General features: G+C 45.2%; 1 protein-coding gene across 4 annotated transcripts; it reads left to right on the top strand.

Moving 5' to 3' along the window:
* The first annotated feature begins 512 nt into the window (after positions 1-512).
* Positions 513-16,470, top strand: glyr1 (glyoxylate reductase 1 homolog (Arabidopsis)). Of its 4 annotated transcripts, XM_026186285.2 has the most exons (16): positions 513-633; positions 1,585-1,621; positions 1,702-1,781; positions 1,873-2,011; positions 7,663-7,773; positions 8,178-8,261; positions 11,403-11,456; positions 12,535-12,585; positions 12,754-12,827; positions 12,932-13,031; positions 13,185-13,295; positions 13,689-13,790; positions 13,924-14,086; positions 14,563-14,742; positions 16,016-16,140; positions 16,312-16,470. In XM_026186285.2, exons 1-16 carry the CDS (start codon positions 596-598, stop codon positions 16,384-16,386), a joined length of 1,524 nt encoding a protein of 507 aa, XP_026042070.1. In that variant the 5' UTR covers positions 513-595; the 3' UTR covers positions 16,387-16,470. The 4 variants fall into 4 exon arrangements, with proteins under 4 accessions (XP_026042070.1, XP_026042072.1, XP_026042071.1 ...); XM_026186287.2 differs by lacking the exon at positions 8,178-8,261; XM_026186286.2 differs by lacking the exon at positions 11,403-11,456.
* Positions 16,471-16,898: the final 428 nt, after the last annotated feature.

The raw sequence follows: 16,898 nt of genomic DNA, 5'->3' as shown, positions 1-16,898 counted from the left end.
GTTGTCAAAAAAAAGTAAGAAATCTTTGGGGGTGCTTTGATTCATTTTGCTGAAGCACCCCCAAAAATGGGCTAAAATCGCCCCTGGTGTAAAGTGCTTTGAGTGTAGAAGCAGTTACTGTCACCGCACACCTGTGTAGAACAACTTGAATCCACCTGCAGTGCTCCTGCTCTCCCTCCACACACCCACACCCAGCGCCTCTCTCCCACCCTCCCTCCTTCTTGTGTGTCTTCAGGCAGCAGCAGAGTTGGTCGACCCTATGTGGAAAGCGCATTTTTGTAATAATGGCCGTTTGATTCGGCCGAGGCTTTGTGGCGGATCCCCTTCCCGATGTAACCTTCCCCGTTTCTGCCGGCCTGGGACCAGCGTGTGGCTCCCCGTGGCTGAGTCATTATTGTGGGTTTATATCGTTATGTATGGAAGATATGCTGTAGATATTGTGCACGCTGCTGTTGCTGCTGCTTGAAATGTGTAGTAAACAACAGAGCGACGGATGTGACGTACGAGAAAGGGGTGGGGCTGGCCTCACATGTGATTAGTGGGTGTGTGTTGTCTTTTCCTCTCATTCAGTGCGACGTTTTATTAAAGTTGTAAGATGGCGACGGTGCATCTGAGGATCGGGGATCTAGTGTGGTGAGTAACCTTTAGACAAGGTTGAGTGCTCCGGTTCCTGTCTGCGGGCCATAGAGCAGCGCTGCATTAGGACGTGTGGCAGTGATGTTTCTCCGTGCCGTAAACCAGGTGTAATCCTTGCAAGTGTTTCCCGTGCTGGGTTAGTGGATAGCCGACCCAAACAAATCGCTAACCGAGCTGACTCAGCCTGCAGCCGACGCTAGCTGCTGGCTAGCAAACAAGCTACAGTAACGGTTTAGACCCAAACTAGGCAGCTGTTTTTCCCCATGCAAACTTGTCTTTGGAGATCATTTTATTCCCCGTCGTGTGTGTGTGCGTGCAGACCTACGTTACACGGGCTCAGTGCCTCGGCTCGTGGAAATGTTGTGGTCTGCGACGATCTTTGCTAGCAGCGGAGCCTGAGCGGATGTCTGCGCTCGGCTTCCGTGTTACTGCGGGCGGGCACATTTGCAAGTTTTTCGTAAAGGCTTGATTTCCACACATTTGCGCATTTGTTTGTTGAGACCGTTACAAATGCACCGCGGGAAGGGTGGCAGACGACGCAGTTAGCAATCTGAGTGAAACCGGGCCGAACAAGTGCTGAGAAGGCGAGGGCAGTGTGCGGAGGCACGGCGACAAATCCCACCGAGCGCCGCGAGCTGAGCACGGGTACTGATCAGTACCAGCCGTCTGCGAATCCTGCTGTTAGCGCTCAGACTGCTGGCTCAATACTTTAGTACCGAATCAACACCGCGGGCGGTTGAGGCGGGCAGCTGATGCCACACAGACCTGGGAGTGATCCGCGCTTGGCCCAGTTTCTCTTTATCTGACAGTTCATGGAGTCTGACTTTCACTGATAATGTTAGCTGATGTATCGCGTCGCCAAAGCTCATTGTGGGACTGCTGAGCAGAGAGAGTACAGTGAACTGTGAAGATCGCGGGCTCGGTGCTGACTGTGTGGTCTTATTTCAGGGGGAAGCTCGGTCGTTACCCACCATGGCCAGGAAAGGTAAGGAGCCACAGCTTGTCCATGCCTCTGTTAAATTAAGAAAATGACGGTAACGTTACACCAAAACACTCTCGTTTCAGATAGTGAGCCCCCCCAAGGACCTGAAAAAGCCCAGGGGCAAGAAATGCCACTTTGTGAAGTTCTTTGGAACAGAGGACCAGTAAGTATGGATCATCAGCTTCATGTTCTGGCCAAGCATGCTGTGCCTTCTCCAGCTGATGCGGGAGAGTTGTGTGTCTGTGTGTCTCCAGTGCCTGGATCAAAGTAGAACAGCTGAAGCCGTACCATGCCCACAAAGAAGAGATGATCAAGATAAATAAAGGAAAGCGCTTCCAGCAAGCTGTTGATGCAGTGGAGGACTTCTTAAAGAAAGCAAAGGGGAAAGAACAGGTGAAGCACGACACCTAACACCGAGAAGATGCAGAAAAATCACAGTCTGCTTAGATGTAACCCTGTACGTGATGACTGGAGGTTTTAAATTCATAGCAAGCAGCACCACAGTAATTTGCCTAATTAATGCTGAGCCTTTTGCTCAGTGTCTTTATTCACATAGACTGTCACAAACAGGTGTTTGTTTTTCTTTGTTTTATTTCTTTTTCTTAATCGAGAACATTAAAAGGGACTCGTGTGCTGTTAATGGTCAGAGAAGTCTGTGGCCACGTCCCCACAGAGCCCAGGACCCACAGCTGTGGTGCTGCGTGCTTTTTATAAAACTGAGTTTGTATGTGGAAATCTTCACATGCTGATGATGACGATGGGGCCTAGTAATCACACTAAAACAACAGGAGCAGCAGGAGTTCAGTGCAGCCTGCTGCCCTGCAGGTTGCTGTTTACAGAGCATAAACCTGTAGCTACAGAATGCAGTGGTCGCACAGGACAGTGAACGCATCGCTGGTCCTGGTCCCGCCTCCTCCTTACCCAGTTTATGGAGATGAATCAGTCTGTTAGATACGATGCTCCTCTGGATATCCAGTGTACCTGCCGTTCTCACCCTCGCGAACCGTGTTGCCCATCACGTCGACTGGCTCGAGCAGTTCTTTGGGATTCCTGCTAGCTTTTTCCAAGAGAAGGTTTTACCAGTGATACAGGAAAGATGCTACAGACATTTTCTTTTACTTGCCCTGAGCTCACCGTCTCAACAGCTCTGACTGTTTGCTTGTATGGGAGTTACTCGTCCTCTTTGCATGCAGCCTCTGTGTTGGTCTGTTGATGATGTGGATGCCCAGGTTCTTGGACTTCTCCACCACATCAACATCCCACAGGTGGTGTATCCTTCCTCTTCCTTTTGAAGTCAGTCAGCATCTCTTTTGTCTGATTCACATCCAGAAGGAGATTCCTCCCGTAGTCCAGCTCTAGTACATCCAACCACTGCAGCTTTGTCACAGTGTCTGTAGGTGGCGTGACCCAGAGCTGTACTGAGAGTCTGAGGTGTGCACGATGAACCGCTGTCAGTAATCCACAGGATGTAGGGCTGTAGCTTCTCCGCTGAGAAATCAAAGGTGATCATCACCATGGAGATGGGAGTGCACTCTGTGTGTTATGTATGATTACATCATTTCCTCTGACATTTGTTTTTGTGTCTTTGTGAGCAAAGACTAGTCTCTACATCACCTTCATCACATGAGATGTGAGGGTCGGTGGATGACGTTTGGGCTGGTGTGGCTTGTAAATGCCCGATGCACTGAACAGCAGGTCTACTGCTCTTCTGTCTACAGCTGAAATGTTGTTGGCAGGTTGCTAATGTTTTATTCGGTGACATGCGATTAATGTTGCTGGTAATAACAATAAAGCATTAGGCTGCCATGTAGCAGGGGTGCTACTGTGGAGTGTGCAATGTCACATGCTCCCTCTGCATAGCTGCTGAGTGTAGATGTATCTCATGGGTCATGGATGTGTAAATGGAGCAGAGGTTGGTGCCTCATAGATTCAAATCTAAACAGTGTTTGAAACTCAAAACTGAAGTGCTGCAGAACGTACTGCACACTGTTCTCATCATTTCCTTCTTCAGTGTAACAAATACCAACATGGAGCACGTATGGAGAAAAATGAGCCTCAGTGGTTACAGCACGAGCCACGTGCAGTGAGTTGTGTGTAACCTTTGAGCACATGCTTCAATCCACACACAAATATGAAGCCATCTGACCACACGTAAAACTATCCGGTCGTTCAGTCTGACGTCACTAGCCGTGTCTGGGTCTAAACTCCGCTGCAGGTCCATATATCAAACGATCACTATGGCATTACTGAGAGTTGAAAAACTGTCTAAAGTCTTTCATCTTTAATAAAATGATCAGCGTTCTGCTCTACCAGGTGTAACAATTGAGTTTAACATCCAGGCATCCATGAAAACGGAATTTATGACATTTAAAGGAGTTAGAAGTTAGCAGGGAGTTAGCTCGCTAGCTTCTATCTAAATACAATATAGCATGTCCTGACTGCGGGGTTTTGGAAACAAATTCAAACGTACAGCTCTGCTATCACTTCCAACATAAATGAAGACAGAAAACTAAACAGCAGTGACGTTTGTAGGGTTACTGGAGTTGGGCTAGCTGGTATATAATGATGTGCTACGTGACCGCTAGCGACACAGCTATGTTAGCATGATATAAACAAGCTAACTTTTTTTCCACTCGATAAAAGTTAACGTGAGTGTTCTCGGTGGTCAGGAACAAATGTAATCGCATGGCAGGATGCTGTAAAAGGACCAAACTTCAGCCAGGAGAACAACTGAGATAATCCATCCACAATACGAGGTTAGTCATTCATATACTGCTGCATGGGCTGGGCTGTAGTTACATCCTAAGGTTTTAAAAACTGAGCTTAAATAAATGATTAGCGGTAATAAAAGCTGAGGGAGGTCAACAGGGATCACTGACTGTTTCAGGAGCTTTTTGAGATCAAATAGAAGAAAATACATAACATTAAACATGTTAACAACACAAAAGCCATATTAAATGCAGACTACTTTAGACCCGGAAGTAGGATTCGTCGCGTCATCCCTGAACAACCGGATATGCTGATCATTTACGCACAGTTTAGGAAGTTCAGCTTCACAAATGGGATGCGTTTGTCTTTCTCTGCATCCAGCTGTCTACTGCATGCAACGTTCCTCTCCATCACTTACAAACCCTAAAATATGAGTGCACCAGTCGGCTGATCCGCACAGATCACATGCCTGCGTCGGATTCTGAGACAAATTTCATGCTGCCAGCTTCACACAGATCCACAAATGTAAGCTGTGTTCTTGTCCCAGTTCTTCTTCCTATTTGGATCGATTCACCACAGATCGCCGTGACTCGACTCGGATCGACTGGTTTTCCGTTACAATCTGGTTCTACTAACGTGCGTGGTTGTCATCATAGCAACATGGCCGAGCATCCCGTGGTGAAATTGATATGTGACATGGATTCCACAAAAAAGGTGGACATCGTTGTTGTTGTGCTTGTTACCAGTTTCAGACACTGTAAAAGATATTTGATTCGAATCTTACTGTTATCTAATAACAGCAGGCTAACACTAATATTAGCTTAATGACTAACCCTGAACATGTTAGCGTGTAGCAGCAGCTTATTTAAACCATAAGCTAACCTTCACAGAGTACTGTGTGGTGTCTGTAACCATAAATCTGTCCTTTGGTCGTTCTGTTCGTTTAGAAGAAGCCCAGATGTCCCAGTTTTACACTGGGTCTTGAATGCAGCTTACATTTGTGGATGTGTGTGAAGCTGGCAGCATGAAATCTGTCTCCCCACGCTGCCATGTGATCTGTGCATAACAGGCAGTTGGTGCACAGAGAAATGTTGCATGTGGCAGACATTTGTACGCACAGAGAGTTTTGAATGAGGAAACTGTCCGGACCTGAACTGAAGAAGTGATCAGTGTGTACGCCTTTGTATAGTAATAGTTTTACTGGTAGATACAGTTTGGAGCTGAGCTTCCACACAACACATGGATCCTCGTGGTGTGGTGCAGAGGGGGGTTCGTGGTGGATTAGGTTGGGGCTGCAGCTATCGAAGGTTTTAGTAATCGAGTAATCTGTCCTCGGTTCCATCGATAAATCAAGTAGAAGAATCCTTTAATTGTCACTAGGGCTGAGCCATATTATACAGTTTACGGTAATACCGGTACAATGTTAGGCAACGATGAGAAAATGAAATATCGCGATAGAATTTGGGTAAAACGTGCATGTGCAGTGCCTTTGTTGTCATACGCACATGGCCGAAAAAGCATAGCAGATTGAGTAAAACGGATGAACCAGAATTGGTTTGTAAAAATGGTGCCACTTGGAACTGGTTTGGTGTTTGTCCGGCAGATACACAACAAAGCACAGTTTTTTTTTTGTTTGTTTTTTTTGTTTGTTTTTTTGTAGAACATGCAAGCGGCCGTCGTTATTGCCGTATTTGTCGCACTAAGGTGCTCGTAAATCAGAGTAATCTGGGTCCTAAACTCCGTCCCCTTCAGGTCCCAAAGTCATGAAGTTTAACATCCAGGCATCCATGAAAACAGGATTTATTACATTTATCAGAGTTAGAAGTTAGCAGGAAGCTAGCGGAAGTTAGCTCGCTAGTTTCGCTAGTTACCTAAGCATGATATAGCATGTTCTGACTGAGAGATTTCTGAAAACATTCAAACGTACAGCTCTGCTATCACTTCCAACATAAATGAAGACAGGAAACTAAACAGCAGTGACGTTTGTAGGGTTACTGAAGTTGGGCTAGCTGGTATTTAATGATGTGCTACGTGATCGCTAGCGACACAGCTATGTTAGCATAGCATAAACAGTGAAGCTGGAGGACGAACACTAACACTTTTCCCCTCATGAGTTAACGTGAAGGTTCCTGATGGTTAGGGACAAATGTAATCGCATGGCAGGATGCTGTAAATGGACCAAACTTCAGTCAGGAGAACAACTGAGATAATCCATCCACAATACGAGGTTAGTCATTAATATACTGCAACAACATGGGAATAGAGCCGCTGTGATAGAATACAGCATTAATGACTCGATGGGACAGAAGTGGAGGAAGCAAGAAGAATGAGTTGAATAAAGTTTGATTTATCTGACTGCTTTGTTTCGCTTAATGTGCCTTATAATCCCGTGCACCTTATGGTCCGAGAAATACATATTTGACTTTTTTATTTGGCACACTGCAGTTTAATGTTGCAAAGCACCTTTTTTTAACTTCAGTGGATATTATACATGGTTATGCTCAGGATATGTCAGCACATGTCTACTGGAGATGCCTTTTGGTTAAACTTTCAGCAAGGAATTTGCATTTGCACTGTTAAATTTTTATAAAGCTTTAATGCACATAAAAACAGCTGCTTGTTTCAGTGACAATAAATGGATGGGTTTTCTTTGTGCTAGTAAAGTTGTTCATGTTTGAGTTTGTGTGTAAGCCTCTAACACGGTGGCTGCAGTGAAGAAGCCAGCGTGTGCTTGTGTTAATTCAGTGGCTCAGAGTTTTACTGGTACATTTTATTGGCTTGTGAAAAATCTGAATCTAATTTAACGAACTCAGCATTTGATATTATTTCACGTTGAGTCTGAAACACGGAGCAGCTACAGAGGTTGCTTTTCCTCACGTCGGAGTTTGTTGATCAGCTGTTGGGATGAAGGACTCGCGCTAGCTTTTTCCGGCTGTTTTGGAAAACACATTTTCTTTTGGCTCCGCCTCTTTGCGTTGAAATGTCCCAGTGTCACCATCACTGCTGCTGTTGGGTCTGCGTGGGCTCGTTGTTGTCACTCTGTATTGGTTTGCTGCTACCAACTATGTTTCCACTGCACGTCTGTTTGTCGTGGCAAATGTGCACTCACGTTTCCATGGTGACAGTGGTGAGAGCCGCGTGTTAAACAAAGCATCGAGTCGAATTTTTCATTTACAGAATTACTGGATGAACGGCTGCAGCCCTGTTTGTTACTATTTTCAGGCAGATTTCTCTCCATAAACGTAAACACGTCTCATCACTGAGACTTTTCTCACGACATGTGAATAAACACATTCAGTTTGGCAGCTCAGTGACACTGTGTGTGTTTTTGAAAGAACTCAGATGGCAAAGGAGACTCAAAAGGAAAGAAGACGCCCAACAAGCCACTAAAAATTCTGGATGAGGATGATGAGGACCTCAGTGCCCTAAAGGACCCCTCTGAGAAGGTCAGTTCAGACGCTAACACCACTGTGAAGATGACTGTATTTTATTGTAAAGGTTAAAAACGGTTCCCTTCCTGTCAGTGCTTGTCTAAAATATCAGAATCAAACCTGCTTGGACTGTTTTTGAAATATTATTATAAAACAACACCTGAGTTACATTTTGTAGCCACAGAAACAAAGAGTGTGGAGGACTAGTGAGTCAAAGTGAACCACATCCAGCTTCCATTGCTGTTCACAATTCATCTGTTTCCTGTTAAGAATGTGTGATGGTTTAAACAAACCAAAGTAAAAATAATCCAGTCGAGTCTCCTGCACATGATAGAGACAGCGCCCCCTGCAGCAGATGCTGACCTCTGCAGATTTCTCACTGATTTAAAGGTGAATATGTGTCTTTTTTCCTCCTTAAGGACTTAGCTGACTCTGACCCCGAGCCATCCACTATTGAGAGGCTGGGGGCTGGACCGGGCTCAGGATTCAAATGGGAAAGCAGCGTAGGTGAACGCCCCCTCCCACCAAGCCTTGTCTTGACTTCTACCTGACCTTAATCTTTGGCTTTAATTCACCAGCAACTGCAGACCTTTCCCTTCTGGCTTGTTTGGTGCTCTCTGTGACTGCTCAGATTGTTTGCTGTGATCTTGAAATGGTCAGCAAGCCTGCGTGCAGGGCTCAGTGCCACATGGAGCTTTGATTAGGGCTGGGCGTTTTGACTGAGAAATATTATAATTCAGATCATTTATCAGCACTGACACCACAGCAGAGGCCTTTGTGTCAAAGTAAGTGAGCATAAAACAGAAAAACATGAAGCAGATTTTCCTGGCCCGACTTTTTACAGCAGCCTTAAAAATATTCTGCAGTAGAACAAAAACTGAAGAAAACCACGAATCAGCATCTGAACATGACCTGATGCTGCTGAAGTCACAGAGGTTTGATTAGAGACACAGCTGAGAGTTTTGTAAAAGTTGACATTTCTTCAGTATTGACAGCAGAAATGAGGCTTTCTCGTCCAGAGTCGTTTTTGAAGTTTTGCTGTACAAATAATGCAGAAAACAGAGATCTGAGACTGGAAGCTGTTCCTGAAGTACACAGAGAGACAGAGCTGCGCAGGAAGTGAGATCTTATTGTGGCGGAAGCTAAACAGCCAAAGTCCGAGTGAATTAATGACGATGTTGATCAAACATGTAGTTTGATCTTCTTTTGCTGCTGGTTCAGTGAATTTTGGTCCGAGTGATGAAACCTGCAGCATCAGAGTCTGTGAGGTGTCGGCGTTCAGCAGCGACGTGTCTGCACACGTGCTGTCGGGGCTCCATCCACGCTCCGTGTTTACATCTTTGTGCACAATCCGTCTTCCTGCTCTCATTTACTGCTTTAGCTGTTTGGTGGCGGTGAAATAGTTTCGTGAGCTTTAACCCGAGTTTCTGGCAAAATACATTTATATTTAAAAATGGATTTAGGATTGAATGAATCGATGTGGCTTTATTCAAGCTAAACTCGATTTGAAACCGAAAATCAATTTTTTAAACCCTCCGTAGTTTTAGTTTAGTTGGCTGCCTGCTCCCTGACCTTCACTGACAGGTTAGGAAGCAGGCAGCCTCGGAGGTGTCATGAGGACCGAGCTGGTCCTTGGTTACGGGATGTGACCGCGCTGAATGAAATGCCCTTTGACAGGTTTGTATGTGTACGTATGCAAACGGCTCACCCACCAAAACAATGCAGACAGTAACAGTTTTTATTTGTCAGTAAACATTTGGGTGGGTGAAGGTGTCCAAACGTCAGCCTGCTACTGCACGTTACAGCTAATTATTGTCCCAGGAAGCAGTTCAAGCCCCCGTGTTAGTGCAGTGAGAGCCAGCGGCTCCTCAGGCTGCTTCATCACGCTTCCTTGTTTTAGTTTCCGGTCTATGCAAAACATCCATTTCCTCTTTGTCCGTCGTGTTAGGCAGAAATAACTGCACGTTCCTTTAGTCATGTAAAGCTCGTTCAATCAGTTTTTGGCTAAAATGGAGCCGTGAACCAGTCTGTAACTGGGGCCTCGTCACTGGTTTCTACTTTTATAGAGAAGGACAGTGAACTTGTGGGGTCACCTCATTTTAATAGAAGTATCAGAGTTCAATCTGCACTTTGTGGCGCAAACTAACACACATTTCCATGTTAACGTTGTCCTGCTTTGTAACTCCAGTATGCTAACGTTCACAGACAGAAGAGCTGCATCGTCCTCTTGTAATTAACCAAAGTTATGAGCGCCAGCTAGATGCATGCAGCATGCAGCACTTGTTACAGATCTGAATCTTATATTTCTATTCATTTCAGATGGTGTGTTTTCTTTTTACCCCTTTAATAAGCCGTACCAAGGGCCACCTTAAAAACCAGGGCCACGTGTATGTTTGCATCACAGATCCGCTGACGGCTGCCTCCATAATAACAATTACAGCACTGTGCAAAAGTCTGGAGCCACCCTTTATTTCTTTAGATTTTACTACTGAGGAGCCTTTTCAGAGCTGTTCGCCCCTCGGCTGGATGATAAGGTTTTGTTGTCACCCTGTCGGTTGTGCAACGGCGACTCCTTGTTCCTAGAGTATTTAAAAGTAGAATGGGAGGCAGAGCCTTCAGTTTTCAGGCCCCTCTTCTGTGGAACCAGCTTCCAGTTTGGATTCAGGAGACAGACACTATCTCTACTTTCAAGATTAGGCTTCAAACTTTCCTTTTTGCTAAAGCATATAGTTAGGGCTGGACCAGGTGACCCTGAATCCTCCCTTAGTTATGCTGCAATAGACGTAGGCTGCCGGGGACTCCCATGATGCATTGAGTTTTTCCTTTCCAGTCACCTTTCTCACTCAGCATGTGTTAACAGACCTCTCTGCATTGAATCGTTAGTTATTATTAACCCCTGTCTCTCTTCCACAGCATGTCTTTATCCTGTCTTCCTTCTCTCACCCCAACCAATCGCAGCAGATGGCCCCGCCCCTCCCTGAGCCTGGTTCTGCTGGAGGTTTCTTCCTGTTAAAAGGGAGTTTTTCCTTCCCACTGTTGCCAAAGTGCTTGCTCACAGGGGGTCATCATCGTTGGCGTTCTGTGTTATTGTAGGGTCGACCTTACAGGATAACGCACCATGAGCCGGTTGTTGTTGTCATTTAATGCTGTATAAATAAAATTGAATTGAACCAAATATTCTCTTTCAGGCTCATTAGAGTAGTACAAACTTACATACTGTACTTCATGTCTGTTTACAGCTGTTACACCTACTTCTCATTTTCCTAAGATAAAATGAAGGAAATAAGGTGTGGCTTTAGACTCGTTGCTGCTTCCCCAATTAAGCCCGAAATTCATAAAATCATAAAACTGGTGCTCTGCAAGAGTGTATCTCTAAAATGTCCATGTGTGAGAGGCTGCAGGTGAGATCATTACAGGCGTGGCTGTGGGAAGATGGCATGATGCAAACACCACCGCGCCTTAATGTGCTGTGTTGATGTTTACCTCGAATGTTTTCTTTTAAAACACTGTAGAGTGCAGACAGGCTGCCAACATTAGCTTTTAATGCAGGAGCTTTAGAACATGATTGAGTGGCTCTAACACTGTAACCTGTCAGATCACTGCACGTCTGTATGAACACTCATCCACTGCACTCTGTGTTGTAGCCTGTGAAGGATGATCCACATTTTCACCACTTTCTGCTCAGCCAGTCTGAAAAGGTAAGCAGGAACATGTGGTCAGAGGTTTCCATATACTCCGCATAGGCATGAATGACGGCTCATTTAAGTTTCTAATGTTTTTTTACAACAACAAACAGGAATATGGTTTCCATTTATCTAGAATGTTCTCTGATTCGCACACCTGCACCAACACCAACATTTGGTTGCATGCTCTGGAGCCATCAGCACTCCGGAGTTCGGTTAAATTGGTTGGTTTGGTTTCTTGGCATGGACCAGTGTTTAATAGGTCTGAGGTCGGGCCTTTGGGAAGGACATTAGGCTGCTTTTCAAAACCAGTTTGTGGTGTGTTTGGGATCATTGTCCTGTTGGAAAACCCAATCGTGTCGGAGGTTGAGGTTTTTTATTCCATTCACTCTGTGCAGTGTGCCAGTGTCGATGCTGCCTCCACCGTGTTTGACAGGTGGTACCGTGTTCTTCATTTTGAAGGCCTTAGATCTTTGTCTCATCTGGACTTTAAAGTTTGTGCAACAGCAAACATGAGTTTAGCTTGAAGGTCAGTTTTGGATCAGGGGCTTCTGTCCATGGTGACTCGCTGGGACTCCACAGTTGTTGGCATTAAGATGTTAGTAGGACATAATCTCCACTGGAGAAGAGTTGTTTTTAACATCTCCAACACTTCAAACCTGATGAAATTCAATATCTGGTGTAAGATTTGTTTCACTGACACATTGTTTCTTATTGCAGCAACCACCAGTTAGTCTGCAACACAAACTTCACTTCTACACTCACATGTTTTCATGTCTAAGTTGGTCCTCTAATAATTCAGTTAATTAGATGAATTAAAAATGATGAAGTGTGTTTATAAAGCTTGCTGTAGTGGCAGCTGGTGACACTGTCAGTTATGTACCAGTTACTTGATGGCGTATGATGATTCCTGGTTCTGTAAGGAATGTGATGCAGATTATCTCCTCAGTCTGTCCACTTTGCTGCTTTTAGCACTAACTGATTATCGATTGGTGTGAAATGAAAACATGTTGTATGAATTACAGCTCGTTAAAAACGACTCGTTTTAAATATAAGTTGCATTGTTTTTACTTTGTCACCTCTGCGCCCACAGCCAGCTTCGTCAATGGAGCCCATTAGCAAACGCCTGAAGATCATTGAAGAGGTAAAAGCAATAATGTAGGCTGCTTTGATTTGCTTGAAATGATTGTTCATTGGCAGGAACAGAGACTTGCATGTGTGCACGGTGCATACCAGGCAAAGGACATGTGATTAATTTTTTCATTTAGTTCCCGTGAGTGTGATTTCTATAGATTTGCCTCTGATTGTGCAGGTCACAGGGTCAACATCTATCCAAGCAGCAGACAGCACAGCGATCAACGGCAGCATCACACCCACAGATAAGCGGTATGGCACATCCTCGTCACAGGGTTACACAACACTGTTGCTAAATTGATCACAGGGCTCGTTTTCATGCTTTGATCTGTATGTTCTCGGCTTCTGCTCTTCAGAATAGGCTTCCTGGGTCTGGGGCTGATGGGTAGCGGCATTGTTTCCAACCTGTTGAAAATGGGTCATGTCGTGACAGTGTGGAACCGCACTGCAGAAAAGGTAAACGCACTCATGGTCAGCCAGTGGCTGCTGTCTCTAACACGATCACATTCAGTCAGATTATAGGTTCAGCAGTATTAAAGCGCCCAACGTGGACGTGGTTGGTTGAAAGGGGGTGTGGCTTGCTGCTGATTCCTCCCTGCTATGTTTCAGTGTGACCTGTTCATCCAGGAGGGGGCACGGTTAGGCCGCACTCCTGCAGAAGTGGCCTCCATGTGTGACATCACCTTCTCCTGTGTGTCTGACCCTAAGGCTGCCAGAGACGTGAGTACGCTGCACCGTGGCATGTTCAACACCAGTCTGCAAATAACAAGCTAACGACAGAATAAACGTGAAGAAAAATCAAATGGATCCATGATTTCATGCATTCATCAAGTGCACAGAGAGTGAGTGGGTGGGGATTGTCAAGGGTGAAGTGGGCGGGGCTATAAATGAACAGAAAGGTGCTCTGACTTTTTGAGTCACTGGCGCCAGCTGGTGTTTCACTGTAAGGAACATGGGTGTGAACGCGGCTCTTTGATGGATGTGACAAAGTTGTTCATTGAACAGGTCGTTGATATTTAACTCTGAATCACACCAACAGTTATCGTGTGAGGCAAAGACACTAATGCAGATCAATCACATAGCTCTATATTCACATTTCTGTCTTTTATGAAGTTGGTGTTGGGACCCAGTGGAGTCCTACAAGGAATCAGACCGGGCAAATGCTACGTAGAGATGTCTACAGTCGATCCAGAGACCATCACAGAGCTCTCACAGGTAAACACCAGCATGATCCAGTAAATAAAATGATTTTAAAACTGTCTCATGCTGCCTTCATCTCGGTTAGAAGTACCTACAGTAGGAGCAGCTGAGTGTATCAATAAATTCTTATTCAGTATTTGAATGTCAGGTGATCACGTCACGGGGCGGCCGCTTCCTGGAAGCTCCGGTGGCAGGAAGCCAGCAGCTGTCCAACGACGGGATGCTGGTCATCCTGGCAGCTGGCGACAGGACGGTCTATGAGGACTGCAGCAGCTGCTTCCAGGCCATGGGCAAGACCTCGTTTTTTCTGGGTACGGAAAGATCGGCGTCCAGTACACTCAGCAAGGCCCACGCAGAAGACGGATGAAGTGTTGGGCTTTAGACATCCGAGGGGACACACATGCAGCAAAAGGAACTTGAGTTATTTGTGTGCCTTTGTCTATCAGTCTGCACCAGCCCATATCGACAAGATGAAAACATGAGAACTGCTCCTTTGTTATTAATCCGTGGCTGTCTTCCTCAGTGTCTCTCTCCCATCTCTCGCCCCTCACCCCAACCCATCGCCCCTCCCTCAGCCTGCTTCTGTGGGAGGTTTCTTCTTTCCTTCCTTTAGCACCTTGTTGTGATCTGGTGCTATGTAAATAAAAATTGTAGTGAATCATTGTAGCCAGTGCAGACTGATGGCACAGAGGATTTGGGCCAGATTATAACTGTGTGTGTGTGTGTGTGTGTGTGTGTGTGTGTGTGTGTGTGTGTGTGTGTGTGTGTGTGTGTGTGTGTTTTTAAGGTGAGGCAGGGAATGCTGCAAGGATGATGCTAATCCTCAACATGGTTCAAGGCAGCTTCATGGCCACTATTGCAGAGGGGCTAACATTGGCACAGGCCACGGGCCAATCACAGCAGACCTTCCTGGACATCCTGTGCCAGGGTCAGATGGCTAGCACCTTTGTGGACCAGAAATGCCAGAGTAAGTCAACACAGAGTGTGACGTCACTGCTCACTTTGATTTGTTGTCATCAGGGCTGCCATGATTAGTCGACTAGTCACGATTACGTCGACTATCAAACTCGTCGACGACTGATTTAATAGTCGACGCGTCGTTTGAAGCTTTGTAAGATCACAAAAGACGCAGGAATAAGTAGCAGGATTTAAGAGTGTAATAACGGACTGAAACAGAAGATGGCAGCACTGCATGTACAAGGATGCCAGCTGCCGTTAAACAACAAGAAGAAGAAGAAGCTGTGTCCGGTATCGTAGCTGTGTCCAAATTCAGGAACTGCATCCTCCTGTGCCCGCATTAGTAGGCCGGTTACGTTACAGCGACACGACGAAGACGGTCCAAATTTGAAGACTCCGACAAATGAGCCCTTCATGTCCCCAGATTTGAAGGATGGGTGGGGTGTATACTTCGTGGCCCAACCTATCCCAGAATTCATAGCGCAGCCCAGCTTAGTTTCCAACAATGGCGGCAGCTAGTTAGTGTTAATATTACTCTTATTATTCTTTCTGGGTCACAAAATAAACGTTTAACATATTTTCAGGCGAGAATGTAGCTGTGTGAACTTCAAATATCTGCTCAGTTTATCAGGACACCACATATTTTCAAAAGCGCTCCGACGTTTTCGGAGACGTCTGTTACCCACTAGCTTGATAGCGAGCCGGGGGCTAGGCACTTTTTTCAGTATTTTATTTGTTCCTGAGTAAATCGGTTTGGCTGAGATTAAAGTTATAGTTTTTACACAGCTGAATAAACATCAAGCAGACAGCTGATTATCAGAAGTGTGAGATGCTCGAGAATTTACTTTATATTTTAGATAGCAAGAAGTTTATTAAACTTCACCAAAACAATCTGCAGATTTCATTAAAATTGAATAAACTATCATCTTGTCTTTATTTTTAATTAGCACAGACCTTGAACACTTCAAGCTGTAAGCTAATGATAGTTATATAAGAGCAGAGCTGCTGGTGCAATAAGCTGTACGTTTTACGTCCAATGGATGATGATCTGATTAGTCGACTATCAAAATAACCGTTTGTGGCAGCCCTAGTTGTCATAGTGTAGTGGCTTCGCCTAACAGTCAAAGATCCGTGGTTGAACTGGGGAACGTGCCAAATCGAGACTGCAGCTTATTTTTTCTTCTTCTTTTTTTAGTCTTAACTGGGACAAAAACAAGTCCCATGAATATCAGGAGGTCCTACTGTAACCTAGCCTGTAATGACCGTCTTCCTGCCCCTTCCAGATATTTTACAGGGCAACTTTAAACCAGACTACTATTTGAAACACATTCAGAAGGACCTAAGGCTAGCCATCTCCATGGGCGACATGGCCAACCATCCAACCCCGATGGCTGCAGCTGCCAACGAGGTACAGCTCTCACAGCTTTCTCCTCTAAATTTCTGTAATTCTTTGTGGTAAAACTTTTCTTCTCAGAAATGAAGTGTTTCCTGCTCATGTTGCTTGTCCTCTAACATATGAGCCTTGGGGCAGCAGAAACGTTTTTTCTCCGTTGTCCAGCCGTTGTTTTCTGTTTTGCAGGTTTATAAGCGGGCCAAGGCACTGGACCAGTCGGACAATGACATTTCAGCAGTTTACAGAGCCTACATTCACTAGAGCGAGGTGTGGCCTGGCCTGTGGACCACACAGTCTTTGATCCCTCCTTTTCTCCCTTTGTCATTAAAGGTTTTTTGTTTTTAATTTGAAACTTTTATTTTATTTTTCACCCCAGTGCCAGCCGCGTTACCTGCCCGCAATTCCGGGACTGTAATTCCGTGTTTTAGAGGCAACATTAAGCATTGCACTGACTGTACTGTGGGAATTTTATGCTGTAAGAGTGCCAGGAACGAGGCTGAACTACTGCACTGCTGCAGTTTGCCGTCAGAGGGGCGCTTTGCCTCGTTCCTGACATCGTTGTTATAAAACAGTATGAGTAATGCTGGGCGCTACTGTCAAGCTAAACAAATTGCCATGTGAAATCAGAACCCTAACATATTTGAGTTTTCCCCCTTTTGTTTAATTATCTGTGTGAGCTCTGCTCCAGAAATCCATGAGAGTAAGCAACAGAACATGCCACTGCATTGCCTTAATATTGTAACCCCTCGGGTCCTTCGACAATACACGTATTT

This window comes from Astatotilapia calliptera, chromosome 4 (genome assembly GCF_964374335.1).
Source record: "Astatotilapia calliptera chromosome 4, fAstCal68.1, whole genome shotgun sequence".
In the NCBI taxonomy this organism is placed as follows: Eukaryota; Metazoa; Chordata; class Actinopteri; order Cichliformes; family Cichlidae; genus Astatotilapia; species Astatotilapia calliptera.
Note: the sequence above shows the minus strand (reverse complement) of the source record. Positions and strands in the feature narration are given on the sequence as shown.